The sequence below is a fragment of the Vigna umbellata genome, chromosome 1 (assembly GCF_029865625.1).
Source record: "Vigna umbellata cultivar VRB3 chromosome 1, Vumbellata_1.0, whole genome shotgun sequence".
Taxonomy (NCBI): Eukaryota; Viridiplantae; Streptophyta; class Magnoliopsida; order Fabales; family Fabaceae; genus Vigna; species Vigna umbellata.
Genome location: NC_142165.1, coordinates 102,469,048 through 102,489,189, shown reverse-complemented (window position 1 = coordinate 102,489,189; position 20,142 = coordinate 102,469,048). Strand labels below are relative to the sequence as shown.

The following is a 20,142-nucleotide window of genomic DNA, read 5'->3' as shown; positions in this document are numbered from 1 at the left end:
GAAAACATTACAAATCACACATATCTTTTATAATCACCCAGTATTTTGTATTATTTTTTATGTAACAACCGTTGTTAATATTTTTTTTTTCTTATAACATATAGATTGTATGTTTGACATTAGTAGCCATAAAATTCATTTTAAAATCTTGTAAGTTCTTATGATAAAATCCATTAAAATATTAACTACAAAATATTGATTATAACAGTCATTCAAAAAAATTCTTATAAATAGTTGCATTTTTACATAAAAATACTAAAAAGAAATGCCAAAACAGTCTTTTAAAAAATTCAAATCTCAATCCAATACATTCTTTACCACTTTCTTGGCCAGAAATAACACCTGCCTTCAATTGATAAACCAATAAAGAGGAAGTTGACATATGACGTACCTCCTGTTCCACTGCCATACCAATCTGAACAGCAGCATCCACAAGGAGAACACAACCCGCATGATGATACTCCATACTCAGCAAACCCATCAGCTTGTGCATGACAATTACAGCCATTTTTGCCGCAGGCAATGAATCAATGTGGGGTGCAAATGCCGCTTTGTGCTTCTTCGACCTTTTTTACTTCTGCTCTGCCTCTATAGCCTCTTTGAGAGGATCAAACCACCCCAAGAATAGAGCCTTCACGTGAGGCAAATTGGGAATCAGATTCTTCTCACGCATTTCCCTCTCTAGCTCTCTGTACTCCTCCACCATACTCTCCAACGCTTCAGTCTCCATTTGAATCTGCCTCCTCCTCAGCAAATTGTGCTTCTCCTCCTCCTCAATGTCATTCATCAACGAGTCGTTCAAAATCCAAGGTGAGTCTTGGATGAAAACCCTCTGGAGTGGGTCCGGGGCCTCGGTCTGATGAAACCCACTAACCGGTTTGTGACAATTTTCGATGTCTTGGACGAAATTGTGTCGGAATGAATCAAAGAGAATATGAAACTGAGATCTTGAGGGTTTGATTGTTACTGGAATAAGAGAGGAAGGAAAAGAAGAGGAAATGGAGGTTGGGAAGAAGAGAAAGTGATGAAGAGATTGAGATTTTGCTGGTGGGATTCCCCTGTGAGGGATTGGGGTGGGAAAGAAAGTTGCAAATTCCATTGAAAGCAATGCGTGGACAGTGCAGACATTGGAATGTGAATAACATCAAACCTTTCTAAACCCCTCCCTGTTTTTATTGTGTTTTATTTTTATTCTTTTTTACATTTTTTAGATTTTCTTTTGTTTTCTTTGAATACAATGTAGTTAACTTGTATGATAAGTTATTAAAATTTATAGAACTCATAAATAATGCATTTATAACACTGTGATATTAAATGAAATTTGTTATCATAGCTAACAATTCTTTAACTAACTTTATTATTAAATAAAATAAACGTGTTTATATTTTATATTTTCAAGATCATATCTACTAAAAGATCGCATTTCTTTATTTTATTTCAATATTTATTAAATACTTCATATTTTCTCACGATGTCTTCCTGTTAATAGTTATAAGAATTATTATATTTTTATATTTTAAAATTATGTAATAATTTTATAATATCTCTAATTAGAGTGAATAATGGAAAAAATTTATACGAGAAATCCCCATTGTCGTTTACTTTATAGAATATATATTAAGATAATTAATTAAAGTATTTTTAAAAAATATGGCAGCACTCTTTATTCACAATAATTATACCTGTAGTGGATAATTATTGTAATAAATTATACCTGTAATAAATATTTTCTACAAATTAAAATGAATAAAATATAGCCTAATCTATGTTTGTATCAATCATATATTATCAAATAAGTTTTTGTTTTGCTACATAAACAGATTTTCGAGTCATTTTCATTTCTTTCTAATCTACAAATTACAATGAATAAAATATAGCCTAATCTTCATCTTTGTTTTGCTTTCTAATTATGATAACATTTTAATTTATTATCACAAATAAGTTATTAGAAATATCAGTATAATCTAAAATAACAAGTATACCCATGTGAAGAGTGCTATGACCTTTTTGTGGAACGAAAAGTTTAAAGTCAAATATTTGAACTATTATGTCTTTGAATAAAAGGAAAAAAACATATATTTAGATTACTTTTTAAAGGAAAGAACCAACTTGAAAAATGATAACTCAACTTTTTTTTATTTATTTTATAAAATTAATGATGACATGTTGATCTTCATACGTTAACTCTAAGATTATATATTGTTTAAAATAAAAAGAATTAGTGTGAGAATATTTATCTTTCGTAGCTTCTTGCTTTCTTTTTTTTCGAGTTTCTTTAGCAATTGTAATGACTTGTAAGGTCATCATTTTTTTTTGTAAGAAGTGTGTTTTGAACTCTTTCAAGTGATAATGAGTTTTCCATAAGGGTGGTGACAATTCCTTCTTCACTCTCCAACTTCATTCAAAGTTTGTGTACATTAAATATTAAATGAATCTTGAAGTTTTATTTATTTCGTCTAAGTTTGAATATGACTTGATTTGCATATACTTTTTTGTTATATTTCTCATTATTTTATTTATCTTACATTATCACAAAAATGACTTTTAACATTTGTTATTTTTGACATTTAATATTAAAATAAACTTTGATGTCTTAGTTAAAAACGTTAAATTGACAGTATTGAAAACAAACGTCATCTTAAAGATGAATAGGTAGGGAAGCATGTGACAAGAGGTCTTTATCCTGAATTTTTAGTCTTAGATGTGGAAGATTAATCATGTGAGTAGTATGGTGATAACTCCTATATATATGACTCTGTAAAATATAAATATTACTACAGGTACATACTAATATTGAATACACATGTTAAAGCATGTATCTAGGTAATTGAATCTATAGTCAATTGATTATATGTTTATGAGTTGTAGAAACATTTACTTACCCTATTATCTTTTGTGTTAGTATTTTTTATGTGCTATTCGTTTCTCGACAATATTAATGTAAGCAAATGAATAATATGTATTAAAATATATTTGGTGGAAATGATTCTTTATAGAATCTTTTTGGTTGTCTAGTAATTAATTTAGCTATTTTACATATATTTATTATTATAATTACTTTCTTCTAAATAATTATATTAATATTATATTTATAAATTAATACAAATTTATTTTATTTTATTAATTTTATATTTGTTTTATTAGTGATAAACTGTACACAAAGATCCTCTCGTCGGATAAATATCAGAGTAAGAGCTGTTAACCATGTTATTCAATCGTAATTTGTCGAATTTCTCAAACAATATAAGTATATATAATTTGCAAATGTTAACATTTAAAACAGACTTTATATATTTTATTTATTATTTATTTGAAAATAGATCATGGCATGATCATATATTGAAAACATAGGACGGTAAAATAATTATATTAGTTTGGTAGAGTTCCTCATGTAATTAAATATGCAAGTGTTTGAAAAAAGAAAAAAATGTATGAAAAAAAACACGTGGTGTAGTTGCGCTATTTTTACTAACATCATATATTAACAGATTCAAATGGATCACATTGTATTGCTATTTCTGCTGTTACTTTCTTTGTTACTTTTGACCATTCCATTCACAATTTTTCTCTTTTCCTTATCAAATGTTTATATCCATTCAAGTAAAATTACTTTTCTTAAAATATAATTATTTTTATATATACCAATTTTCAACATGAACTTAAAATCTATATAAATGTATTTACATTATTTTGAAGTAATCACCATTACCTATGTTTAGAAACCAACTTTTGATAAATATATCAAATTTTACTCAATTTTTGGATGAACTACATTACTCTGAATCCAAATATTGGAATACTGGTGTACTTTGTTCACACAAAAATTAATAATAATAATAATAATAATAATAATAATAATAATAATGATAATAATTCTTGAAATTTTCTATCGTGTTTTTATAACCATTTCAAAATATACTTATAGAAAAAGAAAGTAAAAAACAAGTTTATTTATAGTCTAAAATTAATTTATTCATAAGGTAAAATAAGCATCGAAATAAATTATATTGGAAGTTTATACCAATTAAGTTATATATTAATTTATACATTACTCTTAATTTCATTCCCAAATTTTAGGCTAATTGGAATAATTTGATTTTGAAAAATATCTTGTCTTAATTTTAACGAAAAACAATTCCAACATGAAAGTCAGAGTAAAAGAACACGCAAAGAAATATTAATAGTAGATTATTACACAACTAGGGACTCTCTTTTTGCAATTTAAAAAATACAATTTGATGAATGTTTTTGAAGTAGCATAATGATGGGTTTCCTCCACCCAGTTTATAGCTTTTGGATTTTTTTATATTTGGTTTGAATCCTTGTGAAGCATGTGCATCTTCAATTTAACCTGTTTCAATACCTTTTTTCAATATTGATACATGGTAATGTTATAAAATTCGAACTAGTTATTATAATATATTAGTACTTAAAACACATTATTTTAAATAATAAAATATATGTGTAAGATATAGTACGAAAATTAAATGCCTCACACTTATATCAATAAATTAAGAAGTTTAATTTATAATTTATATTAAAAATTAAACTATAAAATATATTTTTTCATGCATTTCATTAGAAAAAACAAAATTGGAGTAGTGATCATGTCAAGTTTCAAATCCATTCGGAGACTTTAACTTTTTAATATTAATCAGACACACGATCGGTTCCATTCATTTAAGTATTTTTATTTCATTACACCTTGATATTTTATTTCTTAGCTTTTGCACTGTATTACAAATATCTTGTAATATTTATAAGGAAAAATTTTCAAATACGTCTCTCGATTTCATATCCTTCTTAATATCTAATAAAAAATGTTTATTCTTTTACTTTTGTTATCGATTTATTTTAAATTATTTTATATTTTGAAGTAAAGTTATTATTTTGTCAGTGTTTAAAAGAAAACGGGATGTTTATGTATTACTACCCATTAATATATTGTTTAAATTTATTTTTGTAGTATTTGAAAATTTTTACATTTCATCCAATTCATATTTTTATAATATTTATCACTCCATCTAGTTAAGCTTAATTCTTACTTTTTCTTTTTGATTTTCTCGCCTATTAGCTTTGTTTTTTTAAGTTCATTACACCATTTTTAAACAATAGGAAGAAGTTTTACACTAAAATGTTACGAAACATGAATTTTTATAACTCTTTATTTGTATTTTTTTAACATAAAAAATTAATTAATTAGTGTAATATTTAATTAGTAATTTAGTTTTTATGTTTAAGCTTAATTTTTTTTTGTCATTATATTTAATTTTTACTAAATTGAATAATCCTAATATTAGTTAAATAATATTAATATGTTAATTTTTTGTTTAAAAAATAGTATATCAATTTAATGAAATATTAAATTAATAGTTTGATTACGATATATATATATATATATATATATATATATATATATATATATATATATATATATATATATATATATGATTAATTTTTGTAATATTTTCTAAATAGAAAATTCATCTCTTATATTAACATTGTATTGTTAAGAAGGGACTACGGATAAGTTCAAACATTTTCTTGCTCTCCAATCTCTTTTTCTCTAGCAATACAATCTCATTGAGATCATCTTTTTCAAATCAAATATCTTCTTTCATATCCTAAACTACAAATTCAAGATTATTAAAGATGAACACATGAAATTATTTGTGACTTTTGAGTTTCTTCCTAAAACCATCAGATGATGATGTTGTTGAAAAAAGAACCTCGTTATTTTCATGTAAACAATATAGGAACTTATCTGAATGAGAAGAAAAATATATGACTAAATTATTAATTAAATATTCGATTAATAAACAATATAGGAGTTCATCTGAATGGGAAGAAAAATATATAATTAAATTATTAATTATATTTTATTAAGTTAATAAGTGATTGCCTTAATACAAAGAAAAGTTAACATTGACTCAATTTAAAATATTTAAAGTCTAAATTAAGTTAACAACAAAAATACAAATTAAAATAAATCACAAATATAAATCTAAATATAAGTAATAAATTACTAATTAACGGATTATTATAATTAAATGTTTTAAAGAAATATTATTAACATGAGGAGTGGAGAGAGGCAAGTCGCCGCGTCCCGCCGCCTTAATTGGCATTGCCATGGGAACTCTTGAACGGTTACAAGAAACAAAGAAATAATTCTGAAATCGAAAGACGTATGAATGTATAAGTGCAACCCAGAAACAGCAGAATCAACATTGTCAGCACAGTCCCCACATGGCGTGCTATTAACCTAGCTTATCCTTTTAAACAGCACATAATCCACTACTTCAACTCAATCTACCAACCAACGCTTAGCTGCATAACAAAATTTTTATATCATACCATATCTTCGTTAATAAAAAATCAATGTTAGGCTTCTTCTGCTGACATCTATAATCACTATTGCAAAACACCCCCTAACGTTGCTCGCGTGTCATTTCTTTATACGTAGTTTCAAAGTCAAACATCGTAGGCACCAAACGTTCGTTTGCTACTTCAACGGCAATTAGGCACATGGTGTCACAATTTTTCCATCACTAATCCTTGCTTTAAATTAAGTGCTCCCGTTTTATTCAGACACGTTGAGCCTAGTTTGTCACCCCAGTTCTTGCACATCTTTCTTTGCTTTTCAACGTTTTCTTCATTCTTTTTCCTTGTTAAGATAGAGACAAGACAAGACAAGACAAGACACTTTGATTCACGATGGGTTTGTTTAGGTTAGCAGTGTTCCTGTTTTTCTGTCTGGACACTGTTCATTCTACAGTTCTTGGGAAAGAAAATGCTGGCATCGTGAATGGAAAAAAATCACTTATTTCATTCATGTCAGGCATTGTTTCAGACCCTCAAAACGCTCTGGATAGTTGGAAGTCACCCGGTGTTCATGTTTGTGATTGGTCGGGTGTGAGATGTAACAATGCAAGTGACATGATCGTAGAGGTTGATCTCAGTGGAAGGTCTCTAGGAGGCACTATTTCCCCTGCCCTTGCTAACATCTCTTCCTTGCAAATTCTTGATCTTTCTGGGAACTTTTTGGTGGGTCGGATTCCAAAAGAAATAGGCCATTTGGTTCGGCTTAGACAACTCAGTTTGTCTGGGAATTTTCTTGAGGATCACATTCCATCCGAGTTTGGTTCACTTCACAACTTGGACTACCTTAACTTAGGAAGCAATCATCTTGAGGGAGAGATCCCTTCTTCACTCTTCTGCAATAGGACTTCACTGGGTTATGTAGACCTATCTAACAATTCCTTAGGTGGCCAAATCCCCTTGAACAAAGGGTGCATCCTTAAAGAACTCAAGTTCCTATTACTTTGGTCTAACAAGCTTGTAGGAAAAGTTCCTTTAGCTCTTTCAAACTCTACCAAGCTAAAATGGCTTGATTTGGGGTTGAATATGTTGAGTGGAGAGCTTCCTTCTGAGATTGTAAGTAATTGGCCACAACTACAATTCCTCTACTTGTCGTACAATAATTTTACTAGCCATGATGGTAATACCAACCTTGAACCTTTCTTTGCCTCCTTGGTGAATTTATCGAACTTTCAAGAACTTGAATTGGCGGGAAATAATCTTGGTGGAAAGCTGCCTCACAGTATTGGTGATCTTCCTACCAGCCTGCAACAACTCCACCTAGAAAAGAATCTCATATATGGCTCTATACCTCCTCATATTTCCAACCTTGTCAACCTGAATTTCTTGAAGTTGTCTAGTAACCTAATAAATGGATCAATCCCTCCCAGCCTCGGCCATATGAATAGGCTAGAAAGAATTTACTTATCAAACAATTCACTATCTGGTGAGATTCCTTCAACCCTTGGTGGCATTCAGCATCTGGGACTTCTAGACTTGTCAAGAAACAAGCTTTCTGGCCCAATACCAGACAGTTTTGCAAATCTACCCCAGTTAAGAAGGCTTTTACTTTATGACAACCAACTTTCTGGAACAATCCCACCAAGTCTGGCAAAATGTGTAAATTTGGAGATTTTAGACTTATCTCACAACAATATAACTGGGTTGATTCCTGCAGAAGTTGCAGCCTTGAGTAGCTTGAAACTATACCTGAATTTATCAAACAATAACTTGCATGGGTCTATTCCATTAAAGCTCAGCAAAATGGACATGGTTCTAGCTATTGATTTATCCATGAATAACCTCTCTGGCAGCATACCACCACAGCTGGAAAGTTGCATAGCACTGGAGTACCTCAACCTCTCTGGTAACTCCTTTGAAGGCCCTCTCCCTTATTCATTAGGCCAATTGCTTTATATTAGAGCACTTGATGTGTCTTCAAATCAGTTGACTGGGGCAATACCACAGTCCGTGCAGTTGTCTCCCTCTCTGAAGGAACTTAATTTCTCTTTCAACAGATTCTCAGGGAAAGTGTCAAACAAGGGAGCATTTTCAAATCTTACCATAGACTCTTTCCTGGGAAACGGTGGTCTCTGCGGCCCGTTCAAAGGCATGCAACAATGTCACAAGAAATGTAGTTATCATTTGGTGTTCTTGTTAATTCCTGTGTCACTATTTGGCACCCCTTTCCTATGCATACTTTTTAGGTACCCAATAGTAATGAAGTCAAGAGTGAAAAAACGATTTGCAACTGTTAGCAGAGGTGATTTTGAGGATGTAGAAGAAGGAGCAAAAGAGGTCAAGTATCCAAGAATCACATATGAACAACTTAAAGAAGCCACCGGAGGCTTCGGTGCTACAAGCTTAATTGGTTCAGGCCGGTTTGGGCAGGTCTACGAAGGAATGCTCCAAGATAATACAAGAGTAGCTGTGAAGGTGTTGGACACAACACAAGGTGAGATTTCAAGGAGTTTTAGAAGGGAATGTCAAATACTGAAAAAGATAAGGCACAGAAATTTAATAAGGATCATAACAATCTGTTGTAGGCCAGAATTTAATGCTCTTGTTTTTCCCTTGATGCCAAATGGTAGTCTCGAGAGTCACCTATATCCAAGCCAAGGACTGAATGTGGTTCAACTAGTAAGAATCTGCAGTGATGTAGCCGAGGGAATGGCCTATCTGCACCATTACTCTCCAGTGAAAGTAGTGCATTGTGATCTTAAGCCTAGCAATATACTCCTTGATGAAGATATGACAGCTTTGGTCACTGATTTTGGAATTTCAAGGCTTGTACAAAGTGATGAGAACACATCCACCAACACCTCATCTTTCAGTTCAACACATGCTTTGCTATGTGGGACGGTCGGTTACATAGCTCCCGGTATGTACTTTGTCACTTTAGATTCAACATTTTTCTGTACTATGCTCTTAAAATGGAAGTACGATAGTATCTTTTATATCTATTTAATAACATAAAATGTTTTGTATTCCATTACACAGAGTACGGAATGGGAAAAGATGCTTCAAGTGAGGGTGATGTTTACAGTTTTGGGGTGCTTGTGTTGGAGATGGTCTCAGGTAGACGCCCCACAGAAGTGCTCAGCCATGAAGGCTCAAGCTTGAGTGAATGGCTTAAGAAACTATACACACAACCACACCACCTTCAAAGCTTTGTTCAACAAACACTTCAAAGGTGCTATCCTTTTGGTCTGCCAAATCCTCACAACAAAGTGTGGAAAGATGTTATTCTGGAACTCATTGAGCTGGGGCTGATTTGCACTCAGCACAACCCTTCAACAAGACCAAGCATGCACGACATAGCACAAGAGATGGAGAGGTTAAAGGACTACCTCACCAAGTCGACCTTCACACGTCATTCAAGTCAATCCCAACATTAATTCTTTTTGCAACCAAGATATCTTATTGAAACAAAACCACAAAACATTAAGTAGTTCAAACATAAAATGTTCTTTAATGTGTGCTGTTATTTCTCCTAACACACTTGTTTTTTTTTAGTCCGTAGGCTAATCCCATTCATCCTATTGTGATTGCCATTAATTCAGTTAGTTTTTGTATATTGCGGGAATTGATCATGAGTTTCTCACTGTACGTGATTCTTCCTGCTATTTGTGCAAGGAAAGTTTTTTTCTTTGGTGATGTAAAGTTGGGTGAAACACGCGTGTCAATATTTCTATTCTTTTAGACTATCAAGTTGATATTAATTATATATGCATTTATCTTTCTGGCTACTTTTTATGTAGCTAACTGGTTATGAAGTGGACATTGATAATAAAAAAAAAGGGAAAGAGAAGAACTACACATTACACATGAATCCTATTCAGATTGCAGATATCATTTAACACTAAAAAATCACTTTGTCATGATTGTTTACGTCGGTAGGTCAAGTTGTCCAAGATAGAGATCTCAAACAAGAGTAGATAACAAGTGCTGTGCCAGTTGGGACCGGACAAACGGACCGGACGTTCGCATAACCACAATGATCCAACCATAGTATCCTTCCGCTCGCCATCGAAAGGGTCGGACGTCCGTATGACGATTGCACAACCTTGCCCTTGCCATCCGGATAAACATTAAATAGTTATGGCAACTTTTTTTTTTTTTTATTTCATTGATAACCTTGGCTTCAAATCGATTAAGGGTATGATTGTATAAGTTGGAACATTTTCCACCTATATATATATATTCACCACAATTTGATCTCAATATCTTAGTTGTGTTCGAAAAAGTTTGTGTTTGGCCGGCTACTACTCCACTTTTAGAACAAAAGGTTGGGTCCTCGAAAAGGATGTGTGTTATTTGTCAACCTTTCCATTACATCATATCCGTCTCAATTCACTCGAGCAAAAAGGATTTTTCATGACATTGGATGATGTTTAACAAGTTATAGGAATGAAACATACGGTCACAAAATTATAATTTTTGTGAATTTTTCTACAATAATTCTTTAAATAATCGTCGTAGAAATGACAATGATTCTCTATACAACCATCATTAAAAGTGAGACGGTGAAAAAAACGACAAATGTATAAAGAATTGTCATTAAAATTTGGAGAAACGACAATATTATATAGAGAATCGTCATCAAATGTACAATACTTTTATAAAAAAGGATATGATTCTTTCTTTTGTTGCAACTTTCGTTTAAGTGTTTCTTTTTCTCTTCTATTTGTATTTTCATTTTTTCCCCTCATACTTTTCTTTTTTTTTTCCCTAGCATCTCACAGCTACCACTACCGCCAGTAGTGAACCTTTGCAAGCCTTCACCAGTTGTGAATTGTTCCACACAAACTTCTTCTAGTTGTGAAGCATTACCAATCTCACCACACATTGCAAGTTTTCGTCACACCGTGCTATAAAATCCATATCGTGAGGGTTTTCCACAAAGCTCTCTACACTGTGTTGCAAGGTTTCTTTGTGAAGCTCTCTGTACACCTCAAAATCCTTGTCACAAGTCTCCTCTTCACGTATGGTTAGTACTTTACATTTATTCAAATATTTGTTTACATGTTTCTGATTTATCTCTACGACTTCACAAACAAGCAAATGGTTAATCAATGAAAAACTTATGTGCCTTTTAATAATTAGATGGAGATGTTTGTCTGCTCTACTCTAGTAGTTTTATCTTTGTTAATCTTTTCACAATATGTAACACATTATTACTTTCTTTATCTAGATGATTTTTAACAACGGTTCAAGAACAATTATCATTATTTGAAACTTTTAATGACTTTTATTTTAACCGTTGTTATTTTTGTCGAATTTTTAACCATGTTAACATTTACGAAGATTTGAAAACTGTCGTTAAATAATTGTTTTAGCTGCATGAAAAAATTATTTTACATAAGTAATTTTTTAGAATCAATTATCAATTTAGCTTTTAAAATTGTAATAATCAATATTGATGATTAAAATTGATAAATATTTCTTTTTTATATGATAGGAAATTAGTTAATTTTTGGAACTACAATATTAGTAAAATTATTTCTTAAAATTATAAAGGACTTGTTGGAACAAGTTCATGTTTACATTCTCTCCAATAATAACAAAATTTTGCAACATAATTTCTAATTACTGCAAATAATAAAAAAAATCCACTCCGAACCATACTTGTTATAAGAAGTCCATTTTTTACATTCTTTCTAATAACATTATTTACTATAAATGGAGAAACAATCTTATTAAGATTTGTCGTAAAAGTTATTTTTATATTCTCTCTAATAACAGTTTTTTAAATTTATATTTACCATAAATGACAAAAAGCACCATAATAGCAAAACTTGTTGTAACAAGTCCCTTTTGCATGATAAAAGAACCTCAAATTACACTTTAATCGATTGCCTATTCCACGACCGTATAAGAAAAGCAAAACCACTCATAAATAGAAGTTTCAATCTATTTTCCAAATTTATGACCCAATTTATTTGTCAGCATTCATTAAAATTTATATAAAAAGTATTATAAATTTATTTTATCTCTGATTAATGTTTTACTAAAGTAAAATATAGAAATATTAAATATAAAATTAAATATTAATAAACAGTTCAATAATGTGTATAAATCATAAAAAAAATCAAGTCTTATAATTATAAATTTTAAATAAATTTGATAAAAAAATATTAAATATTTCTCAACTTTATAAAATCTTTATAAAATGAAATTTATATCTAATCGACTTGGGATTTAAAAAATGAGCTCCAAAATTATACTGGTTATTAGTAGGACAAATCTGTATTACATACGTACTGGGAGATATTAGTAGGAGAGATCCGTATTACATACGTAGTGAGAGATAGATGATATAATTGTATTTGGTAAAATAGCACTATTAATCCTCTTACTAATGCGTTATTAAGAAAAGTGACATTAGCTTTAGAGAAAGACCATTGTATATTGTTTAGCAACTTTCTTTTATGCAATTGTTTTGTGTATAGTATGATATTTAGGTCGAACGGTTAGTATTCAAGACCGATCAGTCTATTTATTGTAGCAGTGCTCGTTCGTCAACAATAGTGTCCGTCAACTAGGTCAAACCGGAACAGCGCTCGTCAAGCTATGTATTATACCTAGTAGAGATCGAACGGTCATACATGCAATACCGTTCGTTCACCACTATGGCCAACCAGGACAAACAATTCTATTAAAGCTGGGCCACAATTGGCCAACGCTTATATTATTATTGGACCCAATGTCCAACGGATGATAAAATAATCAAAAATATTTATATCTTAATAGGCAGTTTATGAGCAACCAACCGGATTTTAAGGTAAGTCTGTTTATATTTTATTGGACCTATGTCATTTTAGGATCCATGAAATAACTTATAAATGCAGGGTAAGGGCCAACAACCAGATACGTTCTATCGAGGGTCTACTCACACTCTATTCATATTTTCAAATATTCAAATAGTAATAATCATTCACTAAATATTCAATCAAGAGCCAAGGCTCTTCAATCACACACCTAACTTAGGCGTCGGAACTTGGACGTCAGAGTGTCTTTTACAGATACTTTCTTCTTTGTCAAAAAGTCAACCGAGCGATCAAACGGTAAAAACGCGATCCAGGTAGAAGGACCAGGTGAAACATGTGATTCAAGCGTTAGAAATGTTAATGTCTCCGTCCCCTAAAATCTCTACAAAAACACTTTGTAATGAATGTGTATCACGCATGCATCTTCTATGACGACTTTGGTGCTTCCTAACACCTGTCATTGGTGACCTCCAAAAAGGAAAATTCCCAACGAGATTTACCTTTATTCAGTTCATCATTAAGGTTTATTTTCACAATTTATTTCTTATAAAATATATACATAAAATTTGTCTTATCTTTCTCAAAAGAAATTACCAGGAAAATTCAACAACAATCAGACTTGAACCAAACTCACTTAAAAAAGTGATAATAACTTCAATCCAAAATCATGAAACAATAGATCAACAGAATTTATATATATATATATATATATATATATATATATATATATATATATATATATATATATATATATATATACACGCTTCTTTATCATCTTTTAAGAATCTTACTCATATTTTAATTTTCAATAATTAATAAATATTTTTATTTTATTAAAATTTTGAACATAAATTTGTGAACATGTAACAAAATCTTATAGCTGTAATTTAAGCGTTTCTAATAGTCAAAATCTTAGTTGTGGTTTAAGAGTTCTTATTAGTTAAAATGAAGTTTTTTTACTATTTAGAAGAAGAGATTTTTTAGCAAAACACTAATACAAAAACGGCGTACAACGTCGAATATTTTGGGTATGTTACGAATATTTTGGGCATGTTAAATTGACGTGTGAATTTTATCAATAAACGACGTTAATCAATTTTTTTTATTTGTTAAAATTAATTGGAATCCTTTTTTACAATTCTACGAGATCTAAAAAGCATAAAAACAACAAATTTCAATTTTTGGTATTTTGTAAAGCATGAACTATGTACGGGAAAATGGTTTTTTTATGAATGAGATCAGAAAATAAAAATTGATACATAACCAATCAATATTGCTTTTTTATTAAAAAACTTTGTTCATTCCAATTATAACAGCAACTGTCAATATATGTAAACCCTAAAATATCCATTTGATCTGTTACACAGATATTATCTAATCGAGTATCTTATCCATATCTATATAGATATAGAATACCGATACTTTACGGTATTTTCAATAAATTATCGTGCTTATCCTTTTTTTTTACAATTTTCAATAGAAAATTTGTAAAAATATCAGCAACAAACAACAAACAAGTCCAATCAAACAACAAACAAGTTCAATCAAACAACAACAAAACAAGTTCACCCAAACAATAACAACAAACAAGTTCAACAAAATATAACAAGAAACAAGTTTAACAAATAAGTTATTCAAAACGAAAATGAAAACAAAAACTAACCTTGGTTCATCGGAATAAAGTGAGAGAGAAAACAAAATGCGCCTATGAAGGACAACAACACGAAAATAATCAGTCAAAACAAACAAAAATCATACCTAAAGTAGTAAATTAACATGCATTTGTATCAAATGAAAGAAATATTACATGTGATGGTCGTCAAACTTCGTTCGAAAAAAGTTTGAGCAGACAAGAGAGTCTCGCGTGCTAAGATAAAGTGAATGAATTTTCAATCTCCCGCTCAAATTTTTATTGAATTCACTAATTTTGACGTCTAACGCTAGGGCATTCGACGTTTTATATTCTTTTACGTCGAATTACAATTCTAAACGACGTTTAATAATTGTATTTATTTACAACAGTGCCACCGGTCATTTTTAACGTTGGTTATTGAGTGGTTTGACGTTGAACGCGACATTATACACTACTGAAATAAGATTCTCTGCCATTCAAATTGCTAATAGAATTTAAGATTTTTATGAATATAGTGATGATATAGAGAGTATAAATGATTATTAAATAAATATTTCTTAAAAAATACTAATTGTTAGGTTAGTTATGATATGTAAATATTATTTGAATAAATATAGATTTAATTTTTTCCATAACAAAAAGGTTTAAAGAACTTTATTAAATCATACTTTTAAATATGTCTTTTGAACCACCTAATAACACATTCTTTCTGATAAATATAATAAAGTAATTTTTAAAATTTTAAAAAAATATTGCAGACGTCCTCTTCTCAAGTTGGATTAAAAAATATAGAGGAGTAGGTTCATGCACCAGTACATATAGGCCCTGAGTGCTCCTGTTGTTTATGCCACTGCATAATCTTATCAATAGATTAGATTAAGTTAGGTATCTATGCACATGATTAATTTATGTAAAACTATTATCTAACAACACCACAACTATCAGACCCAAAGAAAGTTAATTAAAGTACCAGTCTAGTGTCAACTTAATTTGTTTAATTGTTGAAAGCAACATTTAGGATTGGTCAGATTTTAATTTTAATCTGTTGAAACTAGTGGGTTGAACTTAATAATGATTAAACATATAATCATATGTTATAGAGACTATTCATGTACATACAATTTTATTATATATTTTTTTTAAATATCCGTTTAAGAACAGTAGTATATAAGATAAAAAAAAGTTATTAATTTATTTTGATCCACTAAAATCTAATAAAAAAATCTTATTTGTTTTACAAATATATAATTCAATTTATTGTTAGGACATCTTAACTATCCTAATACTCCTAAAAATTTAAAATAAATACAAAAAATTTAAAATAAATATATAAAATAGAATTAAACATATATTTCTTAAATCTTTTAAAAATAGTAACTTGAAAAAGTATTTAACTATGAAAAATTAATTAGACTTATTTTTACTCATAAGTATTAATGTAATAATCTATTGGATTTTGAGAAATAGTAAATGAATATTCATCATTTATTAATTGATAAAATGTTTTGTTTTAGACTTTTGTAGTGAATGATTTTTTATAAACTTTCTTAATAGATGGACTTTCATGGAATTTTTTTTCACCATAATAGTTAGTGAGTTTATAAAAAAGAAAACATTAATTTAAAGACCACACAACTGCAAAATCTGATTTTATGAGAAATTTTAGGCTGGGTCAGTTGCACTTGATGTACGATCATGGGTAATAATAATAAAAAAAAAATAAAATATATATATATATATATATATATATATATATATATATATATATATATATATAAGAGGTTCGGTTGAAAACTTTTTTTCTAATTACTTATAAGAAAAAATAAAATTTCTTTAAAAGTTAGAATTAGTTTATATATTAATAATAACAACATACAGAAATTATAATAATAGAAAATAATTAAGTAAGATTTTGAGAAGTTAATAATGAAATAGAAAATAGTTAAAATAATTTGAAGGAAGGATTAGGGAATTATTAGTGAGAAAGCAAGTGTTTATCAAGATTTATCTAGTTTTATACAAATTGATCTAGATGTCCAGATTTTATTGTAGGTAATTTTGTATTAAATCTTTTGATAGTTAGCTGAAGATATGTACAAATAAAACTTTATGATAAAAATATATGTTATTCGAAAACACATTTTACAAATACTCTCATACATGATTATAATTAATAAAAAATCACTCTAACATAAAAAAGAAGATATGTCTATTTACATATATCATATCATTCATTGGTAAAATAATAATAATAATTTATGTATTGCACCTACCATTAATTCCACAAAATAAAAATATTTAAAAATAGTATATGTATATATTCTTCTAAAATTCTACTTAACACTTTCAACATTTTTTTCTCTCTCGTATATCTCTATAATTTTACTAGAAAACCATATGACAATCATATAAGAAAAAGGTAAATTTTAAAGAATGAACGTGTTATATATATTGTCAGAACCATTAAAAACGCACCCAAATCCCTCTGATCAGACACTAGGTGTCAAGCTGAGGAGAGTCAGAAATTAGATAGTGGAATGTAGGTGTCAGTAGAGGAGCGGACGTTCGTTTTAAACAAAACTGATTTTTCTGAAATTCACGTTATACTCTCTACATGCACTCTTCTTCCTCAAACTCTGATAATTTCCATTTCTCCTCCTTCTCACTAAAAGCTCTCCCTTCTCTCTACCAAAACTCACCATTTCTCTTCTCCGATCACCGTTCAGGCACCGTAGAAGCATTTCCAGCGTCCTGAGCTTCATTTTGAACCGAACAGTTTCGAGTTCTGAAACTGGTAAGTTTTCTTGTCTTTAGTCGTTCGTTCTCTGGTACATGCAAACCAAGTTTTGGTTGCATGCTGTTGTCTTGTCTAAGCCATTGTTGGTTTTTCTGTTGTTTGGTTTAGATTGAAGAGTTGTTGAGCGTCGAGAGTAGAAGAAATTGTAGTCAGGCGAACCGTATTCTGTCTAGGACGTTCGTTCACGCTCAGAGGTAAGAGAAACTTATTAATTTAATTTGTATGATTATGTGTTGCATGAACGTTCGTTGACTTGATTGGATATGAAAAATGATTGTGCTATGTTATGATGCATGAAATATATGAAATTTCTGTTTGGATGGTATGGAATATGAAAATTGATTATGATATGAATGTATAAAGTTATGAAACTATATGTTAAGAAATGAGTTGAAATATAAATAGTTTTGGTATGAAATTTCCTCTATGAAAGGGTGTGTTCGTCACTGAACGGTCATTGACCGTTCGGTATTTTTAGTAATCTTGGTTAGAATTGGATTCTTTCATTTGGGAAGAATCCTAGTTGAGGACGAGCATCTTCGTGTGGTAATATTGTGCTTGAGCGTTCGGCCAAGCGTAGTTGCATCTGAGTATTCGGTGATAAACTTAAATTTTGTAAATATATGTATTTGTATATGTTAGTTATTCTTAAACACAATTCCAATAGTATCTTATTATATTTAGTAAGCTTTCTATTATAAGTTTAGTAGTGCTCGGTCTCACACCAAGCTCTCGAAATGAGTAGTGCTCGGTCTTATACCAAGCGCTTGTACTCGTTTATGGTATGATCTATCTTGATGAAAATAACGTTCGTCCAACTTCAGTAGAATTTCCCTCTACCGTGTTCGGTCATTGACTGACATTAGGTTTCTGTATGTGAACTCTTCTAAGTATGGTTCTTTAAACGTCTTGACATGTCTACATTCACTGGTTCTGGCCTAGAGCCTTAGTACTTGACATGTTCTTTGAAGTGTTGGTTTGAGCTCACGAGAGTCAGTTCATTTAACTGATTCATGTTGTAAGTAACGTTCGTTCTTGTGGTATATAATTGTACTCGGTTTCTTTCTCAATCTGACAGTAACTCTCTCGGTCTTATTCTATTCTGGAACGGGAGACTTCTCTATCTCGTTCCAAATGTTCGTTCTCGTTCTGAGTGAGGATTTAACGTTCGGTACTGGGTGTCCTTAAGAATCCTTGAACAAAGGTGGAATTTAACTGATTGGTAATGAAAGATGAATTTGAGAAGATTAATAACGAAAGATGAAGAAAATATGAGATGAATGAAATGTTGTGGATTGAACGAGCGTTCCAAGGAGGAACGACTCATGGATGAGTATTGAATTTGTAAAGTATGACTGTGGGCATGCTAAGCTGGCGGTTCATCCTGATGTTCCGTGAGTACTCGTCCTCACGTAGAGAAGGGTAGGTCATGTGTGGGAACGGTAGGAGGTCCTAATCCTTAGGGGTACTTTCGACAGATAGGACTAACCTCGGGTGGCAGCTGTTGAGGGCATCCCAGTTACTACATCACCCGAGTGTACGAACGCCTGTAGCTACGCAGATTTCATACAGTTCGGACAGTCAGTCTAGTATTATGATTTATATGAACCTATGATGAAATATATCTTGTGTGTTTGATTGTGTGAAATGTATGTCTATACATGAATTAAATTACATAAGTTTACCTTGTGTTTTCCTGTCCTGTCTTTTTTGGTACGTCCGTCTTTGTCATTGCAATGATCATTCGTGTGAATGTGAGCAGAAGGAGACGAGCTGTTGAAAGAGGCGCTAGAAGAAGAAAATTTGGTCGAGGTAGAAGTGAAGACTGAAGAGTAGGACGTTCGGTCATTAGTGTAGTTTATTGTAAGGTGGTCGTTCGATCACCTTCCCTTATATTACGTATGACCATTCGGTATTTGATTCTGTAAACCGTTCGGTCAGGTTTGCTTATTTTATATAGTTTATGATCACTCTTTTGTAAGGCCGTTCGGCCGTAAATGTACGTCCGGTTTTATTTTAGTTTAAAGACTTATCTGAATTATTAATTAATGTGATTATTCTATTATATAGTTTTGGACTGTATTTTTAGGATGTTATATATATATATATATATATATATATATATATATATATATATATATATATATATATATATATATATATATATATCAATTAGTTTTAGAAAAGAAAAGAAAATTTGTACAAGATTTGTCTGGTGTCCAAAAGGTTCACTCAAACTGAAAATGATAAAATGAGTAAAACAATTTAAGTATTGGAGATAGTAAAATATTTTGTAGGAATTTAAGTAGTCTATTTAGTCTATTTTAAGAAAAGGATTTTCATATTTCAACAAAAATACGTTACTGACTTGTTAAATAAAATAGGTAAAACAATTTGCAAACTAGCAAGTATACATGTTAATCCAAATAAAGTTGAGAAGTAAAAAAGATAATGTTATTCTATCTCACATTAGATCATATATTGTTTTCATTGTGAGTGTAGTTAATCAATTTTTGCATCACCAAAAAAAACATATTTACAAACAATTTATGTTGCTCTTAGAATTATCCAGTATTTGAATTTCG

At 30.3% G+C, this 20,142-nt stretch overlaps 2 protein-coding genes across 2 annotated transcripts in view; one reads left to right on the top strand and one right to left on the bottom strand.

The window, feature by feature from the left end:
• LOC124821594 (DNA-directed RNA polymerase 3B, chloroplastic) overlaps positions 1 to 1,099 on the bottom strand; it is a 37,627-nt gene extending 36,528 nt beyond the window's left edge. Inside the window, exons 1-2 of the mRNA XM_088109349.1 lie at positions 576 to 1,099; positions 392 to 528 (exon numbers count right to left, since the gene is read on the bottom strand). Coding sequence (XP_087965475.1) covers positions 392 to 528; positions 576 to 1,099 — 661 coding nt within the window. The remainder of the gene's footprint in view (positions 1 to 391; positions 529 to 575) is intronic.
• A 5,615-nt stretch (positions 1,100 to 6,714) lies between these two features.
• Positions 6,715 to 9,973, top strand: LOC124821595 (Leucine-rich receptor-like protein kinase family protein). Its single transcript, XM_047293503.2, has 2 exons — positions 6,715 to 9,238; positions 9,358 to 9,973. The coding sequence occupies exons 1-2, from the start codon at positions 6,715 to 6,717 to the stop codon at positions 9,753 to 9,755; spliced, it is 2,922 nt and encodes a 973-aa protein (XP_047149459.1). The 3' UTR covers positions 9,756 to 9,973.
• Positions 9,974 to 20,142: the final 10,169 nt, after the last annotated feature.

Excerpts from the sequence above, each read along its gene's own strand:
- LOC124821595 (XM_047293503.2), top strand. The coding sequence starts at position 6,715 with ATGGGTTTGTTTAGGTTAGCAGTGTTCCTGTTTTTCTGTCTGGACACT. Across the intron at positions 9,239-9,357 it reads GGTCGGTTACATAGCTCCCG|AGTACGGAATGGGAAAAGAT; the intron begins GTATGTACTTTG and ends TCCATTACACAG.